The 21,920-nt window shown below is 30.7% G+C and overlaps 1 protein-coding gene and 1 non-coding gene across 2 annotated transcripts; both read right to left on the minus strand.

Annotated features, from left to right (window-relative positions):
• Window positions 1-1,978: 1,978 nt before the first annotated feature.
• Window positions 1,979-2,120, minus strand: LOC112127084. The gene has a single exon (XR_002910383.1). It is a non-coding gene; the product is annotated as a U4 spliceosomal RNA (small nuclear RNA).
• A 2,653-nt stretch (window positions 2,121-4,773) lies between these two features.
• LOC106664017 (ubiquitin-conjugating enzyme E2-17 kDa) lies at window positions 4,774-20,879 on the minus strand. The gene is made up of 6 exons (XM_014389363.2): window positions 20,397-20,879; window positions 7,785-7,848; window positions 7,681-7,712; window positions 7,533-7,610; window positions 7,369-7,474; window positions 4,774-6,349 (listed from the first exon to the last, which is right to left on the minus strand). The coding sequence occupies exons 1-6, from the start codon at window positions 20,418-20,420 to the stop codon at window positions 6,210-6,212; spliced, it is 444 nt and encodes a 147-aa protein (XP_014244849.1). The 5' UTR covers window positions 20,421-20,879; the 3' UTR covers window positions 4,774-6,209.
• Between the last annotated feature and the right edge of the window lie 1,041 nt (window positions 20,880-21,920).

Genomic DNA, 21,920 nt, shown 5'->3' on the forward strand with positions numbered 1-21,920 from the left:
AGAGTTCAAGTTGAGATGAAACAAATTTATACCGGCTGCTTCACCTCGACTAACTTTATGATAGAAAGATAATAAATATTTTACATACATATTGCACAGTTTGTGCTTTCCAAAATATACCCTAAAATATTTCTATGGCTCAAACTCAGTTTACAATGATTTTTCACAGGGATGAAGCACTTTTGAAAAACTGGACAGTAGACCCTGAATTAGTAAAAATGGCTCGTTTAGGATAAAACTCAAGAGCTTGGCAAACTTCAACATTTAAATTTATCTGTAGTACAACAGAACAAAACATCAAAAATAGTCAGATCGGGGTGAACGACCAAACTACAGTTCATCACCCCACAGAGATCAAGAAGATATCTTATAATTTTGCATTTACATTTTTTAAAACTGTGCAATCTTAAAACTTTGGTCTCCCTTCATAGCGAATAAATCTTTCGCGTTTTACTAATCTTAGAATGAAAACAGCCTTTCTAAATGCATTTAAATTTCTGCATAAATTAGTTTTCATTGTAAATTTAAATTTTACCAGACCATGACCTCCAGCAATTTATTCATTCCCCATTATGCATAGTCAATTTGACATCTTAAAAATTTTTAATGTTAAATTTACTAGGCTAAAATTAGCACTATTTTATAACAATAGTCCAGTTAAATTTTTTAGATCACTTCTTTTTTAACAAACAAAACTGCGGGGTGGTGAACCTGAAATTTGGTCTTTACAGATCATTTTGGTCTACCTACCGCCACTGGGTTTTCATAAAATAACCAGACCTTATTCAAAAGACCTGAAGGCAGACCAAAATAACCAGTAACGACCACGCACAAAATCACACAAATTTTCAATTTTCAGATAGTACAAAGTCTGGTAATAAAAGTATATTTGCAACATTTCATCGCACATGCAATCAGTAATAAATAAGTAAATTCATAGGGTGTTGTATTTATACTTATTAATTTTTTTTTTTTAACTTATGATCTTTGCATATTAGCCATGACGAATTCTTATGTATGTTGTTCAATTGGGGGTTATCGGGAAATAAGGGCCAGAGGCGACGGTGGGAATCGAACACACGACCGTGGCATGAGAGTCTCTCATGCTAACCACTCGGCTCCCTTTTATTAATGTTGAATTAGTACTTAATCTATTCTATTGGTTTCAAGTTCAAACAGGAAATTCATCTCCTTTTTAATATTTAATTTAATGAACTGAATCACCTGGCTCAGATAGAATCTGCAATCATTTGATTAAAAATGTATCTAAAAATTCACTTTATCAATGCTTACATATGGGCACTTTCCAAATATCTGCACTGTGTGGAACAATGGTATTTTAATATAAAAAATTTGTCAACATTTCCAATTGTCAATCAATTGCAGGAGTGTCCCGAGGTGCAGTTCTTGCTCTAACATTATTCAACATTTACAAATATCAATGATCTACAGGTTTGCAATACGCCTACGGCACAATTTTTTTCCATGCCCTTATTCAGAATTGATGTGTAGTGTCATCTATCAATGCTTCAAATATTTTCAAAAGTAACAATCAAACATCAGCAAAGCCAAATTTGTTAAACTATTGGACGTTGATTTTATCTCAGTCGAAGTTTTCAGTTTTGGATTGCTCCTTTGTCACTGGATTTAGACGATCATTATATCTTCAATTAATATCATTTGGACTCAGCTGGGAGTTGGCATTTTTATACGAAGTCGAGGTAAAAGAATCTTGCGTCCTTCCCTGACATTTTTACCCTCGTGATCTTTCCTTACAAAAACTTCATGAAAGAATGTCGCCACGAGATGATGAACTTGTCATTAAAAAATTTAAATATTAAAAATACACAGTCCACTTTATGCCAGAGTGTTTTGGTCCTCCGGGCCGGATTGAATTGCCGAATAATACCTTCCCAGTTCAAAGTCGAATAATCACGTTACCACAATTTCATATTTTTTAAATGTCAATAATACTAAAATACCCTGGAAAAGTGTAGATATTTGGGGCTAAGCTAACTTTCAACCTTGTACAACCTAACTATTCAGTTATAATTTTCAACTAGCAATAATCGCATCTCAGTAGAACTTCATTGATTACGATATTGCCACTGCACAAGGCTAACCTTGTATGTGACAAAACAATTAGAGCATTTCATAGATTATGGATATATATTATTATAGATAACTTAATAAAAAAATAAATTTAAAAAAAATTAAAAAAAAAAAACAGTTTAAAACTCCAACATTCACATAAATTAAGGTTTTTAGTTGAGATCAAAAAGTCAATGCCACGAGCGGGATTCGAACCCACGATCTTCGGGTTGATACACCGCTACNAGCATTTCATAGATTATGGATATATATTATTATAGATAACTTAATAAAAAAATAAATTTAAAAAAAATTAAAAAAAAAAACAGTTTAAAACTCCAACGTTCACATAAATTAAGGTTTTTAATTGAGATCAAAAAGTCAATGCCACGAGCGGGATTCGAACCCACGATCTTCGGCTTGATACGCCGCTGCTCCCACTTGAGCTATCGTGACCTCGATCCACTCGGACACCAACTTCCTATCTCAACCCCACCTTTTTGAATTTTCCCTCCGTTTTTCAAGTGGTAGAGCAGCGGCGTATCAAGCCGAAGATCGTGGGTTCGAATCCCGCTCGTGCCATTTACTTTTTGATCTCAACTAAAAACCTTAATTAATTGTAAAACATTAATTGGTCAAGCGGACCACGAAATTAGTGAGTTCACATAAATGTTTAAGAATAGCAGGTGCATTTCTACTTTATTAATGTGTTTTCTACTACATGTACAGGTTAACAGAAATATTTATGATCTTGCGAGATCAGCCTTCATCAGTATATAAATAGTGTAAATTGTACTATGAGCTCGCTTCATTATAAAAAAAAAAAGTATAAATTAGGAGGATGAAGCATACTTTAAGATTAATTTAAATATTTTAAGACGTTTTATTTTTCTCACAAACTTTTAAAGTTTATTTTTCAATGAAAATTTTTGTCAGAGTATTTAGGTGAGAGCGAAACCTTTTATATTTTTTTTACAACTGTAACCTTTTATATGAAAATACAACTGTAAATAAATTTATTATTATCCATCTAGCACAAAATTTCATGTTTTTTGTACTATGTAACCAAATATGCATACAAAGTAAAAAGTAAAGTAATTAATTCCTGTCATATCGTACAGGAAGGCTTAACGTCCAACTACTTGCTGGTTGGCACGGTTGAGGAGCCAAATCTTACTTTACAATATTTTCCCAATGTTATTCACAATCCATGGGTTATGCCGGTATTCAAACCCAGGACACGATAAGAATTGGATGTCCAAACCACTCGGCTACTGCAGTTCCCTCAAATATGCTTATATTATAACAAATAATTTACAAGTTAATTTTTTAAAATGGGGAAGAAAAGTTACGACATCTAGGAAATTCAGATACACCCTGTATATAAAAATATCTGTCAAAAAAAGGACGAAACCGAAATAATTCTCAATTTATATATTTGCAGCATTATTTATACTTACGCAAAAATAAAACTAAACAGCCACACTTTCAATTTAACGTTTTACTGATGCTTGACAATAACACTCATTTTACACGAGGTACGCTATTTTAAAATAATTCTTTATAATAAAAATACTATCCTCCAACAGTAATACATTCACCCTAATCTTTAAATAATTTTTTCACTTATATCCTATATAAATCGTCATTAGTCTTAAAATTCCACCATTCACCAACACTAAATTTTAAACACCACAACTCTTATTTGTGATTAGAACCATGAGAAATATATTTGACCAAGGTTTTTGTTTAAATAAAAAAAAAATTATATTTTTTAAACTTATTCTTTAACATACAATAACATATTACTACTATAGTAAATTTTCTTTTTTTCATGGCGAATAAAATAAATCAACATATATCCATGATAGTGCATTAAACCACAAGAGCTACGGTGTCATGTTTCCTGCTTCTAACATTAAATTTCATGAGTGCTGACAAACTTCTTTTTTTTTAAATATTAGATTGAATATAATAAACAATTGGAAGGATGTATTATCAGAATGCATTCTTTCCACATTAATTACTAATTAAAAAATAAATAATCTAAATACTTTTAATATATACAGAGAATGAAGATTTCAACAAATCCTAAGATATAATTAAGTACAATATTTTTCACAACAGAAGAAAAAAGAACATATTTGTGTTTGACAGACAAATATAGTTTTTTTTATGTACATACTTACACTTAAAAATTATATGTAGGGCTAAGGCTCCCAAAGTTCAATCACATGTCTTTCCTTTTAAATTTTTATTTTTACTATAATCATACTTACTTAAAATTTTATACAAGGAATTCTAAGTTTAATTGAAAATTAAACTTCCAACTTGTTCTTAAAATAAGATTGGACTTTTTTTTAATAAAGGGGAGACCTTAAAGACACCCATTGGTTGTGGTTTATTTAGTCAATTTTTTTTTTATTAATCAATGTCCCTGACCTATTTTTAACAAACACAGCAGGCTCTGAAATAAGCCTAAAACCTAATTTACCTACCAATGGGTTTATATTAAGATTTGGCAAATACCCAAAAGTCTATGAGGTAGTCAAGATACAAAATCGACAATGTAATATTTGTCCAAACCACAGCCCAATAAAGTTTTAATTATAAAATCAAATTATAAAAAAAAAAAATTGGATAGGGTGATATAAATTTAAAATGGAATAACAAAAAACACAATTGTGCAAAATCGTAATGGAAAATGTAATTTAATTTACAACTTACAAGCATAAATAAAATCATAGGGAGTTTCAAGTTCTTAAAATACTCATTCCTAACTTTTTCCCTTTTACATTCCAGCCGTTTCTTTTTTTCTTTGGCAAAACCTGTTTAACAGCACTGCCATAATTTAAAGGGGGGGGGCGAGGGATAATAATTAACACTTTCACTAAAATACAATTGAAATAATATCTCCTGGATAACAGATGTTATTGTTTTAACAAATATTTCCTTTATTGAGTCTCTAAATAATTTACATTTTTTTTCTTTTCAATTTCCTTAGTTTGTTCATTTTATTTAAATTTGGAGAAACACTGTTTTATTGGATAAATTGGTCACCAACTTGCATGAAAATATACAAAACATTGGTTTATATATATTTTTCTTAAAGGAAAAAAATAAATTAACATTTGCACGACCTACTTAATTCCACTTTCTCAAGTGAAAATTTTAGGATGCCACTTTTTCTTTTTAATATTTTGGAAAAGGAAAAAAGAACTGTCTAGAAGCGATTTTCTCATTGATTTCTAGGATATATAAGTTGATAAGTTAAGAAAATGTTATTTATAAATTGACAAGCTAGAATATATAGTATATATAAAGGTAAGAGAATCTTTCTGATTCTGAATAATGTAAATAACCGAAAACAAAAAAGAAAGAAAAAAAAAGAAAAACAACTTTGTACAAAACCTGCTACACGTTCAGGTAAAAAATATATTTTGTATCCATAGAAAATATTACAGCTTGATAGGAATTTAGACTAAAGATTTTCAAAAGTTGGTTGAATAAAAGGTAAACGCCACTCGAGATTTTTACAGTTAACTACAACTGCACATAGCTAAGCAGTTACAGCTAATAACTGTAAACCCCTCAGGGATTTTCGTATAAATTATCCAGCAATTTAAATTAGTTATGAACCAATACAATAAAATGAACTAAAAATATATATATAAAAAAAAATTAGCTGTAAAAACAGAAAAGTACGGTATTCGAAAAAAATAAAATTTACAGAAAATTCAAAAACCCTCTAAACATTATTAACTTTTTTTTTACACTTGCTGCTTTAACGATCTATGTTAAAAATGAGTACAAATACGATAGCACTGTAAAACGGAGTCAATTTTTTTTTTTTTGTTTTGTAAAATTTCCATCTATTGATTATATTTAAGGCCTACAACCATTTTCACTTAACCTTTAAATGTGTGTAGCCCCAAATATCATTTAAAATTTATAGTGCGGCTGAAGGTATTGATGTTTTCCATATATATAATATATAAGTATATATAATATATATATTTGTAACAAAAACGGTTGAACACTGTGTTTGAAGTGTGACGAGAATGTGATTTGTATGTGCCGCTGAATCTGAAGGATGTTGTAGGCAGTTGGCACACACATCACATAGCGTACTTTCGTGTCCACTCCCTTGCAAGTTCGTTGTACTTCTCCCGATCTGTCTTGTATATCCTTGCAATTTCTGGGACTAGCGGATCGTCCGGGTTTGGATCACACAACAAAGAACAAATTGAAAGTAGCACTGGAAAAAGAATACAGATTGAAAATAACAAAAACAAGACGACGAATCCAAAATGCAATATTGAAAATGAAATCGAACTTTGCGATATCAATATTAAATAATTTTCATTATAAATATTGCAATTTCAATATAATTTAACAATAAAAAATGAGCCCAAAGAAAATATAAATAATCAACCCCCTGAAAATTCTTTTTTTTATAATTTAGAAACATATTAACAATTTAAAATATATACATAGAAAAATTGAATACCTAGAATATTTTATAACAAAATGATTCACAGTAGAAAATAAATTAACAACATAATCACAACAACAAAATTTGCAAGAAACTAAGCCATATGCAAATTTATTTTCATTTCAAGAGTTAGAAAAGCAAGGGAAATTAGCAATAAAAATCCCACATTTCAGAAAATCATTGAAAAAATGACTTGACTAAAAAGAACACAAATCTCTTCCATCTTTCTTTTAATATTTTGACATTGATCACTTATAAAATGTAAAAAAAAAAATATCTTGAAGCCAGAAGAATTATGTTTAAATTGTTTTTAAATTTTTATAATAAAATCAACAGGTTTGCTGTTTAGAGTTACAATAAAAAACATTAACGTTGACTGCAGAACACGGCATACGTGAGACGATTTTTTTTTTGCATTTAAAAATCTTTCGCTTAATTCAGGCCCAGGAAACGTTTTGATGTTTGACGCTCCACAATCAACATGTTAATGTTTATAAGAATAATCTAAGGGTGATTTTATAATTTTTTTTCTTTCTTTTGTTTTAATAATTTGTATTCTTCTTACTTCTTTTCATTTGTACTGACGGATGAGAATGTTGTTCACGTCGGAACACTTTTCCTACAAAAAATACTGCCCCGATTTGAGTGAACTAAAGTCAACCGACGTTAAGACAGCCTTTTACCTTAAGACCCCAGGCCATCGTCATCAACCTTTAAAATAATCTTAACAATATTCTACAAAGACACTGTTGATATCAATTTAGAGAAAAAAAATTCCTCACCTTTAGATATGGTAAGTGCAGGAGACCATTGGGCTCTTAAAATATCCAGACAAATGCTACCATTACTATTTATGTTTGGATGATAAATTCTTGTAGTAAATGCCACCTAATGGAATAAAATTGATTAACAAAACGGGTGTAAGTTGTGGTTGAAAAATAGTCACCTTAGGTGGTTTGAAGGGATAGTCCGTAGGAAAGTGGATTGTTAGGAAAAATACTCCTCCTTGGTACGGACTGTCAGGCTAGAATGTTTAAACCATTATTAAACACTGTCATTAATTTTTCAAAATATATAAACAAAATGAAACTTACTGGCCCCATTATGGTCGCTTGCCAGTGGAATACTGAAAAGAAAATTAACAAATTTACTAATTTAATTGAATAAATATAAAACATATGACAAAAATAAGGCCTACAATCATCTCCAACAGGACCTGCGGAACATTGTGCGGGAGGATCTCTACCAAGGTCTTGAAGTTCCTAAATAACATTTAAAACAAAAAATTATTTATATTGTCAACAATTTGATTAATTATGGAGAATAAAAAGCGTCAAACGGCCTGGAAAGATCGGGTAAAAATTTAGAAATCACCAAATACATCCTTCTTAATAAAATTTAAACAAAAGTCTGTGTTCAACATACAATTAGGTATATTTTCAATAAAAACATACTGAGTGAATAAATTTTAATACACTTGGCCTTTTAAAAGTTATTATAATTATAGTAAAGTAATTCTTGTCTATCAGGAAGGCTTAACTTCCAACTACACATTGCTTTTCGTGGACAAAGGGTCAAGACCTTACAAAATTTTTAATTATTCTCAATTAAAATTTAATGTGCTATGCCGGGATTTGAACCCAGAACCTCCAGCATGGAAAATACGAATCGAACGCCTATCAGAAAAATGAAAACCTAGCCAAGTAGATTAACGCATTAAATATTGAATTAAAAAAATCCATTTTACTATGAAAAGAAATAAATATATTTTGACATTTAAAAGAAAAGCTACGTAGCTAGATTATAAAGCAACTTTATATCCTAAAAATACTATTTCAATATAGTCGTAAATACCATAAAAAAAATCACAAGAGAATAAAATATATCTTACCAAGATAAATAAGTTAATGTTTTGTATTTGTAAAATTAATTTCAACCACAATTGTTTTTTTCTGATTGTTAATAATTAAGTATGAAAAAATGCTGGCCAGCTAGAACACAAAATTAAGCATTTTAAATATTCATTGAATAAGAAATAATCACTAATGAGTATCATAAAACATCTGCTATCATTTCGTTTCTTCACTAAATCATCTGGCCTTGCTCACGGTATCATTTCATTCGGTGTGTCACAATCAAACAAAAGGAATAATAAACTAATAATAGGGAAAAAATAACATGCGCATTCTGACTTGAAACCGAGAAAATTTGCACCTTTTCAAAATAAACTCAAACCTAAATTTACAAAGACTTCTGATTGAACTTTTAAAAGTGACTATTTTTCTTAATAGCAAAATAAAAATCAAATGAGTTAATTTATTCATAGATAAATGGGAATCTCTTTGAAAAGAAACAACTAAAACTTTGAAATTATTTATTTTTGGATAACGTAAACATTTAACTTGTCCTATTTACTTATGAATTATTTACTTTATTACTTTAAAGCAAAGATTAACATTATATTAGTTCAAATCAGACTGTTATTTTATTTTATTATTTCTATAATGGTAGCACTTGCCTTCTACAACACAATATTGATTAATTTAAAGTAAAAGGTTTGTAAAGTACTACTTTTTTCTAGTAGAAACAAAGTATGAACTAAATAAAGCACAGGATTTTAAAAGAAATAAATATATTACCCCAAAATGGTCTCCATTTTTTTTCAGGATTATGACATTTGAAACTGTAATATTAGTACCTATAAAAGTAATTTGGTCTTTTGAAATTTTTTTATCAGAGACTAGGAAACAACCGAACTACAGGTTCATCACCTTGCAGATTCCAAAAGGAAATCGCAAATGCTTAACAAATACCAAATACAAATAAATAAAGTGTATAGCCAAAATTATGCACCAAAACAGTTTAGGGAAATATTTTTTTGTAAAATTCCGTAAAGGGCATGTAGCTTGACCATGTGACGCAGTTCAACATTTTGTTATCATCATTGGCTGGTATATCCAGTCAGATATGACAAAACCATAAAGATAGATCAGGACAATCAGAGATCACACTACATTTTTTTAACAATAAAACTGAATTTTGAAAGATAAACTGGTCAACAACCTCAATCCAATTTAATTTTTTATGTTATGTGCATTGTTTTTTATTTCTGTTGAATTTAACACAATGAGCAATAAGACTTTTTTTTAATTGCCCTGTATTTCCATATTAACCAAATGCAGAAGCGGGGGGGGGGAGAAATTTCAGGCAGTACGATGATATTTGAACTCATGAGCATGTAGTCTGAGATAACCAAGAGGCTTGACGCTCTCTAACTTGTGTTTGTTTTTTTTGGTTTTTTTTAACGCATTTGTAAGTACTCTGGGTTCGAATTCAGGGCCTCAGATTCAAAACCAGACACACAATGTTCAAAGTTTTTATTTTAAAATTGCAGTTGTAGTGACATTAGTAGAGGAATAGGTTGTTCAACTTTTTTTTTCTATTCAGCAAGATTTCAAAGATAAATTTTTAATATGGTCATGAATGGCAGTGGTGGCAACTGTTTATGCGCTGACTTGGTGCTCGTCACTGTAAGTTAAAGGTCCCAGGTTCAAATCCTGTGGCTCTGCATTCAAACAATGTATTTATAAACTTTTTTTTTTTTTTTCAAAACCCCAGCACCCCGCGGGGTTCATATAACCCCATATTTGACATACCCTCGTAAATAAATAAAATAATTTAATTTTTTTTTTAAACATGGTCATGACTTCATGAAGAACAAGTACAAATACTGTTTTATTTTCTCAGACACAGATCAAAAAAGAACGTGTAGTTTGTTTGTTGCCACTTTGTTGGTTTCTGACTGACAGGATAGGCAGGCAAAAATGACTTGAAATGACTAAACTACAGATCATCATCCCGAAAGACCTCCCAAGGAGAAATTTCACAATTCAAAAATAGAAAGTACTGCAAATTTACTGATCTTATCTGAATTCAAATAGCCTTTTCCTTAGTATTTATAAATTTCATTGTGCAATTGACATTTTTCAAGCTGTAATCAAACAGAATAAGCAACGTGGAGCCATTTCAGTTAAGTTACGGCCATGAAGTGAAAACTAACATATAAAACCTACAGTCTTACGAAATTTAAAAACACTTTTATCGGAAATCCTTTCATCAGACTTTGACTTTGTTGAATACACACGCCCAATTTGAAATGTGAATAAATGTTGATAAAAGATAAGTCTATCAAAAGAAAAATTGTTTAATTTCCGAGCTTTTGCTGGTTTAACGTTAAAATATTTATTAAAAACAATGTTATGATTGTGATGTAATCGATGAAAGCTCAGCAATTAAATGGCCCGTTTTTGTTAGATCGTTCTCCATTTTAACCTAGAAAGTATTGTATTCAGGATGTACAAAAAGCAAGTAGATTAAATAACAAAATCTTTGTCATTATTGATCCCCCCAATGTAAAACAAAAATAATTTAAACAGAATAAAAACAAATTTAAAAAATAATTAATTTAACAACTATGTATCACAGATGTTAAGCGAATATTACAGATAATTTTTCGCAAAACAAATAAAACAACATAGTCAAAGGAAAGGTTTACAATGAATAGAAAGAAGAGTTTTTAAATAAATCAATGGATTCCATGGGGAATATCTGTTATTCTCATTTATGTATAACTTTTAAATGAAAAAAAAATCCATCAATACTCTATTGAAATATGACTGAATGTAACAACTAAAGTATAATATAGGCCCTGGAAAATTGCTCTATTTAGCACAAAGTACGGCAAAATCCTTTCAGCATTCATTCATTGAAGTTCATTTTAAAACAAAAGTTGAAACAGTCCAAATTTATCGCGTAATAATCACGGCATTTCACATACACATACATAGAAAACTGAGAAATCCCTTTCAGTTAATCCGGCCAACGAATAAATGAAGAAAACTATTTTAAACGACAAAACCTTTATGTCTGCATATTTTTTAATCATCATATTAAATGAAAATTAGCTGATTATGGCTGAGTTACATAAGAATTTCTTAGGAAATCTATCAACTGTTTTTATTAAGAGAAACCATTTTGTATTGATGAAGTTCAAAATGGACATGTTTTTCCCATTAATGACCTTTTTATTGCGTAATAATACAAAAATAATGTTAAGCAAGTTATATCTACCTTATACCTACCATTATTTCCTAAAATAAAGTAAAATAAGGCGTTTTAAATAGAAAGCATTAAGCCTTGAAAATTCAGGACTTTTTTCTGATCTGAGACAAAACTAAAATGAGAATACGTAGAACATCAAGTATTGAACTGAAATTTCATCACCGCGCAGGCCTTACCACTTTGCCTGTCCTAGCTGGTATTTTATTAAGAAATAAAATAATCATTCATGAATAATATCTATTAATTTTAGACTTGTTTATTTGAACCGAGATTAACTGAAATGTCCATTAAAAAGAAAATGTGATTGCGCTAATTCTTGTGTTTTCACATATAGTCAAATTTTCGATGAGACATTTACATATTAAATACATATTAAAAAGATGCTGTCGAAATTTATGAGTGTGGCTTATACAGAGACCATAAAGCAAAAAAAAATTACGAGTGAATATTTTGAATAGAAATCATTTCCCACACTCCATATTTCATAGTTGCCAACAGTTACTTTTAAGATTTTGAAAGTATGAAACATTTCTTGTTAATTTTCTTTTGTTTATTTATAAATAAAAAAGGTTTTTAAGGATCAAAACTTTGTTAGAATAGTGATTGTTTGGCTGATCCGTTTAGGACCTTTTTTTTTCTCCGATTGCAACAAAAACGAACGAAGAAAAACTAAGACTGATTACTTCAGATAAAACCCTACCATAATGTATCTGGGATTTCTTGGTTAACCCCGAATAGAAATGTCGACTAAATCCCAACAAAGGCGTGTTCTCACAATTCAACTTTTGATGATTAACAAAAGTGGAAAGCGACTTGAAAGAGCTTTTATTGACAAGTTTCAAAAAAAATGTATCAACTTTTGTTTGCAAACCATTGAATGTGTCTTATTTTAACCTTTTTATTTGTTTTTTGTTTTTACGAGGGTTCATAACAGCAGAGGTTAAATATAATATATATTGCAGGGCCGTTGGATTCGAACCCAGGTCCTTTACCTTACAGTGATGAGCACCGTGTCAACGCCTAAACCGTTGCGGCCACCGGCGCCCCTCTTTAACCATAGTTCTAACCATTTTAATTTTTATCTTATTGAGAGTGCCTCTCGACACGACACGCAAGAATGGCACAATTACACCGAAGACAAACACTTTGAGCCCTGAAGATGATCTCAATAAAGATCGAAACGTTGGCACGATAAAGAAAATGTTTTTCTGAAACCTACATCACACCAAACCGCATCTCACGATTTCTAAATAAATATTTTATCTTATTATTTGATTCATTTGGTGACGATGATTCTCAAAGGAACCATTGTCTTGCAATATGCAAGAAAGTATTACAATTTTGTCAAAGCAAGGAAATTTTAGTTTGAACAATCAAACAGCTTCACATCCCACTTTCCTCCACATACCTTCTTTCATAGAAAACCGCAACATCTTAATTATTACAAATGACTGTGATCAAAAAGCAAAAATAGGCTAGACAAAGAAAAAGAATAAAATGAACTTTGTGTACATTTACTATGATGTATATTGCCTCCTAGGCATTAATTCTCCTCCTAACATAAGCGATAAAACTTTCAAAACATTTTTCATTTCTGTTTGAACGTTGAAAATATGAAATTGTCTTAGAATTGAAATATATCCTGAAATATGCAAATAATCTACGTGTTCTTGGTGTCATATTTTATCTTTTAAAAAATCTAGTTTTTGAAAATAGGTAAGTCTTATTACTGTGACATTAAAACAATGTTTAGACCATTTATTTTAGATCCTTGGGGGAAAAAACTAATGAAGTTACCATTTTAAATTTTTTTCTAAAACACATTGTTAGATAAGATAGAAAATGGATATTACTGGATTCACAATTGCAAAATTTGTTTGCATTTTGCCTTCGATTACTAGTCAATGTGCACATGATGAACCTGATGCCCTAATGATGGATGAGTATAAATAAAAATGTGAGAGAAATTATATTGATTTCTGTCAAAAAATTGAAAATCGCCAGACTGTTGCTCATAAGAAAAACAAATTTAATAAGTTTAGAACCATGAATAAGAAGGAACATTTAATGGTTTTCAAATGAAAAGTTTACCAATTTTTATTGAAAAGTATGAACAAAATCTATGTTTTTAGTTGGCCCAATTAACCAAAGTAATTACTTTAATTATCAAGTACGGTTGTGTTGAAAAATTAGGGTCACGAATGGGACTCGAACAACAAGACCTACGCTCCAGTGCTTCTACCACTTCTGAATGAGAATCAGCAGAGTACTGATCCGGAGGTTCTGGGTTCGAATCTCGCTCGAGAGAAATTTTTCAATTAAACCGAACTTTGCATAATAATTAAAGTATGAATGAACAAAAACTGATTAAAATCGCTTTCAACTTTTGTTCAACTTAAGCTGGTTAGAATTGATGGTTTTGTTTGAAGTAATTAAGCCTTTTTTTTCTCCATTTCTGATGAGTCATAGTAAAATAAGATGATCTTGGTTAGCCGAAATGTCAACTAAACCTCAACAAAAACAAAAAAATTATACATGATTATTACAATTATTGTAAAACTCAACATTATATAGTTTATTATTATTAGTTAAAAATGATCCTTGAACTTGAAAGTCTTAAATTAAAAAAAAGTGAAAACATAATTAATGCGAATTTTTACATGTTTTCTTTACACTTGAATATTCATCATTAGAAAAGCATAATTAATGATATATAAAAATAAGGAAATGTAATTGAGCTTATTTTAGTTGGGTTTCATATGCATAATTGACATAAATCAAATTATTAAACGTTCAAACATGAAGAAAATAACATGCTTTAAAATTAAAACATTGATTTTTTTTAGTTAGGTCTGACCATAGTGTAAAAATCCAAATGCAAATTTTAAAAATATGATTCTGTACAAATTGTGAGCCCTAGGTGTCATGGTTCATAAGTGCTTGACTCATAAAATCAACCGGAAGGATGTGGGTTATTTAACATCTTCAAAATGGTGGTGTAAAACTGAATAGATATCTAATCAATTTGAAACTTGATATTGGCTATGTTTTAGTAAGAAGGCAGAGTTAAGGATAGCTAGTGATTTTGTAATAAAATGAACACCCATTGGGAGAGAAACCTAAAAATTCGGATTTGAATTGTAATTGGAATCTCTCAGTCCCGACCTAATTATAAATCTATTATACAAAGAATAGTGACTTTCTAGTAAAATGAACACCGATGGGGGAAAACCCTTACAATTTGGACTTGCTCATTTAAAAATAATCGATGAAATTACTCCTCCACATTGGACCATCTGGCTGTAAATGAACTTCTGATAAAATAAATGGAGAAAAAGTATGACTGTTTACCGCAAATAAAACCCCCTAATATAATCAATTTTGGACGTGTTTGTGGTTAAATTTTAGCAAGGGCTGACATAGTTAAGATAGCTGATTTTATAATAAAATGAACACCCATGAGGAAAAAGGCTTACAATTTTGACTGGTTCGTTTAAAAATATTCGATGAAATCACACCTCCACATTGCACCATGTGACTGAAAATTCATTTCCAATAAAAATAAATGGAGAACAAAAAAAAGGCTGATTACCGCAAACCCCAAATCATTTGATAAGATTAATACATTGTTGTTGAACTGGTTTCATTATTGAAATTTCCTACTGGACATTTTTAAAAATATATATTAGTGTATCATAGTTGTAATTATAAAATGCTGAATAAAAATCTCACACATTGAAATATAAAATAAACACCCACGAGGGAAAGTTTTACAATTTGGACTTGTTCCATTAAAAGTCAACAAACTTGAGAGTATTGTATAAAAAAGTAAAACGTCGACCAAATAAAAAAATTTAAAATATAAAGAATGTGCCTTATGATGAAATCTGTTTTTGAGTTTCTTTTGGTAAGGGATGACAAAAAAGTACCTTTACATATGTGTGTGCTTGTATAAAAACAAAAGTTATAAAATTTGTGTGGTGATTAGTGACCGTTAATCGATAATTATTCTGAAATCGTGAGATGCGATTCAGATCTCACGATTTCTGAATAGTTATAAAATATGCTGAATAAGAAGAATCTCCCAGTGTACATTGAATATAAATTAAAAATAAATAATAATGATTTTATAATAAAATGAACAGCCATGGAGTAAAACTTTAAGATTTGGACTTGTTCATTTAAAAACAAACGATGGATTTGAACATGGATAAAAATGTAAAAACATTGACCAAATATAAAAAAAAAGTAATTAAATAAAAATAGATTAAGACTTTGTTGTTGAGCTTCTTTTAATAAGTTATGCCACAGTTGTATCAAATGTGTTTTTTTAGTAAGCGATTGCTTGATCAAACCCATCTGTGTGCTTCCATAAAAATATAGTTATAAAAATATGCTAAATAATAAGATCTCCCAGTGTACATTGAAATCTACATTAAAAATAAACAAACAATATTGATTTTATAATAAAATGAATACCCATGAGGGAAAACTTTACGATTTGAACTTGTTCCATTAAAGCAGTAGACGAACTTGAGAGTGTTGGATAAAAGAGCAAAAACACGGCCAAATTAAAAAAAAAATAATAATAATAATTAAATTTAAAAAAACTTAATAAGATTAAAGCATTGTTCTTGAGCTGGTTTTAGTAAAGTCTGACATTAAGTTATGACATTATTAGTCAGTGATTTGACTAATTTTGACTGGTTTTAAAAATAATCGATCAAATTACACCTCCACATTGCACCATGTGGCCGCAAATTCATTTCCAATAAAACTAAATGGGTAAAAAGGCTGATTACCGCAAACACAAAATAATTTGGGATCTGTTTTCGGTTAAGTTTTAGGTCTCGCGAAGTTAAGGATGACTAGTTAGTGATTTTGTAATAAAATGGGCAATCATTGAAGAAAAACACTAAAATTTGGACTTGTTTGATTGAAAATAGTCAAAATAATCAAATGTACCTGAAACTGCGGGATAAAAAATATCGCCTAAATTTTACAAAAAGAAAGAAAGAACTTGCCTTAAGATTAATACATTGTTCTTGAGCTGGTTTTAAAAAAGTCTGAATTATTCCAATTTCCTATTGGACATTTTTAAAGTATATACTAGTGCATCTTAGTTTTAATTAATAAATGCTGAATAAGAATCTCAAAATGAACATTGAAATAAAAATTCAAAAACAAAAAGAACAACCAGAGGGAAAACTTTACGATTTGGACCTGTTCCATTAAAATAAAGTCGACGAACTTGAGTGTTGTACAAAACAAAGTAAAACAGATCAAATAAATAATTTTATAAAAAATAATAAATAAATAATAATAAAAATTTGTTTGTTTTTTTTAGCAAGGTATGCCACAGTTGTTATCATCCCTTTACCTATGGGTGTGGTTGCATAAAAACAAAAGTTATAAAATATGCTGAATAACAAGAATATCCCAGCTTATGTTTAAATCTAAAATAAAAATCAACGAATTACAGTGATTTTGTAATAAAATGAACAACCATGGGGAAAAACTTCACGATTTGTACTTGTGCCATTAAAATAAAGTCGGCGAACTTGAAAGTGTTGTATGTAAAAGTAAAAGTTTGGCACAATAAAAAATTTAAAAAAAAAATTAAGAATGTCAGTTAAGATTAAAAATTCATTGTTGAGATTCTTTAAGTGTGGGATGACATAGTTGTATCATAAAAACAAAAATTATAAAATATGCTGAATAAGAAGAATCTCCCTGTGTACATCGAAATATAAATTAAAATTAAATAATTATTCAGAAATCATGAGATGCGGTCTGGTGTCTACACCAAACCGCATCTCACGATTTCTGAATAATTATCGATTAATGGTCACTAAACACCACACATTAAAATTAAAGCAATAATAGTGATGTTAGTATAAAATGGACACCCATGGGCAAAAACTTTACAATTTGGATTTGTTCCATTAAAGTAAAGTCGACGAACTTCAGTGTTGTATAAAACAGTAAAATTTTGGCCAAATAAAAAAATTTTAAAAAAATTAAGAATGTCAGTTAAGATTAAAAATTCATTGTTGAGTTTCTTTAAGTATGGGATGACATAGTTGTATCATAAAAATAAAAATTGGAAAATATGCAGAATAAGAAGAATCTCCTTGTGTAAACTGAAATCTAAATTAAAAATCAACGAATTAGAGTGATTTTGTAATAAAATGAACAACCATGGGAAAACATTACGATTTGGACTTGTTCCATTAAAGTAAAGTGGACGAACTTGAGAGTGTTGTATATAAAAGTAAAATTTTGGCCAAATAAAAAAAAATTAAGAATGTTCAAGATGGAAAGTTCATGTTGAGTTTCTTTAAGTATGAGATGACATATTTGTATCATAAAAATAAAAAATGTAAAATATGCAGTATAAGAAGAATCACCCAGTGTAAACTGAAATCTAAATTCAAAATCAACAAATTACAGTGATTTTGTAATAAAATGAACAACCATGGGGAAAAACTTCACAATTTGGACTTGTTCTATTAAAATAACGTCGACGAACTTGAGAGTGTTGTATGTAAAAGTAAAAGTTTGGCCCAATAAAAATTTTATTTTAAAAATTAAGAATGTCAGTTAAGATTAAAAATTCATTGTTGAGTTTCTTTAAGTATGGGATGACATAGTTGCATCATAAAAACAAAAATTGGAAAATATGCAGAATAAGAAGAATCACCCAGTGTACACTGAAATCTAAATTCAAAATCAACAAATTACAGTGATTTTGTAATAAAATGAGCAACAATGGCGAAAATCTTCACGATTTGGACTTGATCCATTAAAATAAAGTTGACGAACTTGAGTATTGTATAAAAAAGAAAAAATTTGGCCAAATAAAAAAAAATTAAGAATGTCTCTTAAGATGAAAAGTTCATTGTTGTGATTCTTTAAGTATGGGATGACATAGTTGTATCATAAAAACAAAAGTTATAAAATATGCTGAATAAGAAGAATCTCCCTGTTTACATGGAAATATAAATTAAAATTAAATCATTATTATTTATGGCGAAAATCTTCACGATTTGGACTTGATCCATTAAAATAAAGTCGACGAACTTGAGAGTGTTGTATATAAAAGTAAAATTTTTGACAAATAAAAAAAAATTAAGAATGTCAGTTAAGATTAAAATTTCTTGTTGTGATTCTTTAAGTATGGGATGACAGTTGTATCATAAAAACAAAAATTGGAAAATATGCTGAATAAGAAGAACTGTGTCTACACCAGATCGCATCTCACGATTTCTGAATAATTATCGATTAACGGTCACTAATCACCACACATTAAAATTAAAGCAATAATAGTGATGTTGGTATAAAATGGACACCCATGGGCAAAAATTTTACGATTTGGATTTGTTTCATTAAAGTAAAGTCGACGAACTTCAGTGTTGTATAAAACAGTAAAATTTTGGCCAAATAAAATTTTTTTTAAAAAAAATTAAGAATGTCAGTTAAGATTAAAAATTCATTGTTGAGTTTCTTTAAGTAAGGGATGACATAGTTGCATCATAAAAACAAAAGTTGTAAAATGTGCTGAGTAAGAAGAATTTCCCAGTGTACATTGAAATATAAATTAAAATTAAAGAAATAATAGTGATTTTAGTATAAAATGAACACCCATGGGAAAAAACTTTACGATTTGAACTTGTTTCATTAAAATAAAGTAGATGGACTTGAACCTGTTGTTTAAAAAAAATAAAAACTATTAATGATATGTAAAAATAAGTAAATTTTGATTGAGTTTATTTTGGGTTTCACATGCATAAATTGACATATTCAATGGCCAAATATTAAAAAAATCCTTATTCTTTGGAAATGTAAGGGCTATTTCATCAGCAAATAAAATCCACTTCAGTTGTTTTTTTATCCTTTTGTGATTTTTATAATTTGAATGGAATTGTTCGGAACAGGAAGGAAATGAAGAAAGTCGGCCAATTCTCGAGTTTTTTTTCTCTTATAGTATCAATGAAAGATAAATTTAGCACATTTTTTGAGAAACGAATTTGATATTTCTTTTTAAGGATAAGAGGAAAAACTGTAAGTTCGGAAGGGTTCGAGTAGAAAAGTGAAAAAAAAAGGTCTCTCGTGAAATTCGATACTTGGGCTTTACAGAGGAGAATGTCCAGGGAGGCGAGCATGTCTGGACGTGCGGACCTCACTGTGAACGAGTGCGATCCGCCCAAAAGGACGTTCAGAGGAAAATCCTCGAGTTCCGTGTTTAATCACTGTTTTACAAGCATCATTAGCAAACAAAGAAAGGTTACTTTTTATTCTTTTCCGCCTTCTGGCACTATTTTTAACACGCCGTCCCCGGACCCCGGGTCGACGTCTCCGAGCCGCCCCTCGGACGCCCCGAGTCCCGGGTGTCCCGCGTACGTCCGGATCAATGCGTTAGCATAAGGGCGAGTTTCACGAGGCCGTCGACGGACGTGGCACGAGGGCCGGGGATCCGACGGAATCCGTCTTCGGACGTCTTTTCGACCCTGAAACGAGTCGAACGCCCTCGGACCGGGCCGAAGACGGCCTCAACGACGACGAATAGGCTATGCTGGAGTTGTGGCGAAGGCCGACTGGCCGGAACCGAACCGAAATACACGGTCCTAAGGCCGTTTGAACCCTTTATAAATAACACAATATGAATTATAAATAAAAAAAGACTCACCTTATTAATTCTTTTTAACGCCATTATCTGATATATATAATATTGAGAGTAAAGCACTACCTTAACACGGGCAACCAAACCGCTATCAAATAGACGATTGGGAAATTCAATATGGCGTCTTGAATAGAGGTTTATCCAGCTAAATATTTAAGCCGATGACCTAATAATTATTGACTTATCACGGGCTGTCGTGGGTCCGGCCGGTGAGAGAATTTAATTTTAATTAAAGCTCGGAGCTTTAAATAATTTTCATGACGGGCCCACTCGCGGAAACTGTCCTTTATACACGGATGCGGAGACGAACGTGATCGAACGGGGTAACGCCGAACGGGAGAGCCTAATGCCACCTGCGAATGAGGCGGCAATTTTCAACGTTTGAATTTTCCATTTTTATTATTGTTTTTATTTATATTTAGAAAGGTTAAACGGGGAGGATTATCACACTTTTGCACTAATGGCATTTATAAGTCGAATTCGAACATATGTTCGGGCCAACTTTTTTGTTTTCAGGCGCGCGTTTCGAGTTAGAGACCGCGTCGGGAACACCTAACAGTTCGATAGAGGGTCACCAGTTCAAACTGAAAAAACTCAATTTTTGACAATAAAACTCATTTTATAAGTTATCTCTAAATAAAAACATCCTCCACCTCAATCCACCCTGCAAATATTCTTACTTAGAAACAGTGACACATCTTTTTTGGCTTTTTTTCTACTGCTGCTAATTCCACATTCTACTACTAATTCCCATATTTTCAGATCTTCCATCAGTTCTTAATTACTCCCAATTTCATCTTTATGCTGATGGCACTCGGCTTTACATTCAGTGTCCTACAAGCAACATCTCTGAAGGTGTCTCTCTGCTCAACCGTGCTCTTTATGCTGAACGTTATGGTATGGTATGGTAAAAAAGGATGGTATGGTATGGTAAAAAAGGATGGTATGGTATGGTAAAACAGGATGGTATGGTATGGTAAAAAAGGATGGTATGGTATGGTATGGTAAAAAAGGATGGTATGGTATGGTAAAACAGGATGGTATGGTATGGTAAAAAAGGATGGTATGGTATGGTAAAAAAGGATGGTATGGTATGGTATGATAAAAAAAGGGATCCTAGGAAGGGGGATTTGTGCTCCCCTGACACTGCAGCCTTCTGGCTTATTGTACCTTCCTAGTTCCTTAGTTCTCTCCTCAGATCATTGAGCAGTCATTGCTGGTACAATTTGATTCCCTAAGTGTTTTTCATATGGTTGGTTAAATCTACATTGAGCTATTGCTTCGTATTCCAAGATGATATGGGTGGTTGTTTCCTCCTTCTCATTACATAATCTGCACATGGGATCATCGTTGTATATGCCGATGTTGTGTAGATGTTTTCTCAAATTCTAAACCCTTCCAAATCCCAGTCCTTATTGATTTCCAATTAACAGATTGTCTATCCTCTCCTCATATCCACTCCCCTATTTTTGATAAATTTTACAGCTGTGAGACAGCCCTTCTCAAAATCTCAGATGATATTCACCTAGT

The sequence above is a fragment of the Cimex lectularius genome, unplaced genomic scaffold (assembly GCF_000648675.2).
Source record: "Cimex lectularius strain Harlan isolate CLEC.00 unplaced genomic scaffold, Clec_2.1 scaffold86, whole genome shotgun sequence".
Lineage (NCBI taxonomy): Eukaryota > Metazoa > Arthropoda > Insecta > Hemiptera > Cimicidae > Cimex > Cimex lectularius.

What these genes read in the sequence shown, in the direction of transcription:
- LOC106664017 (XM_014389363.2), bottom strand. Translation starts at nt 20,420, where the DNA reads ATGGCGTTAAAAAGAATTAATAAG. An exon ending in AAGCGACCATAATGGGGCCA is followed by an intron (nt 7,611 to 7,680) that starts GTAAGTTTCATT and finishes TAAACATTCTAG; the next exon opens with CCTGACAGTCCGTACCAAGG. An exon ending in ATCCCTTCAAACCACCTAAG is followed by an intron (nt 7,475 to 7,532) that starts GTGACTATTTTT and finishes TTATTCCATTAG; the next exon opens with GTGGCATTTACTACAAGAAT.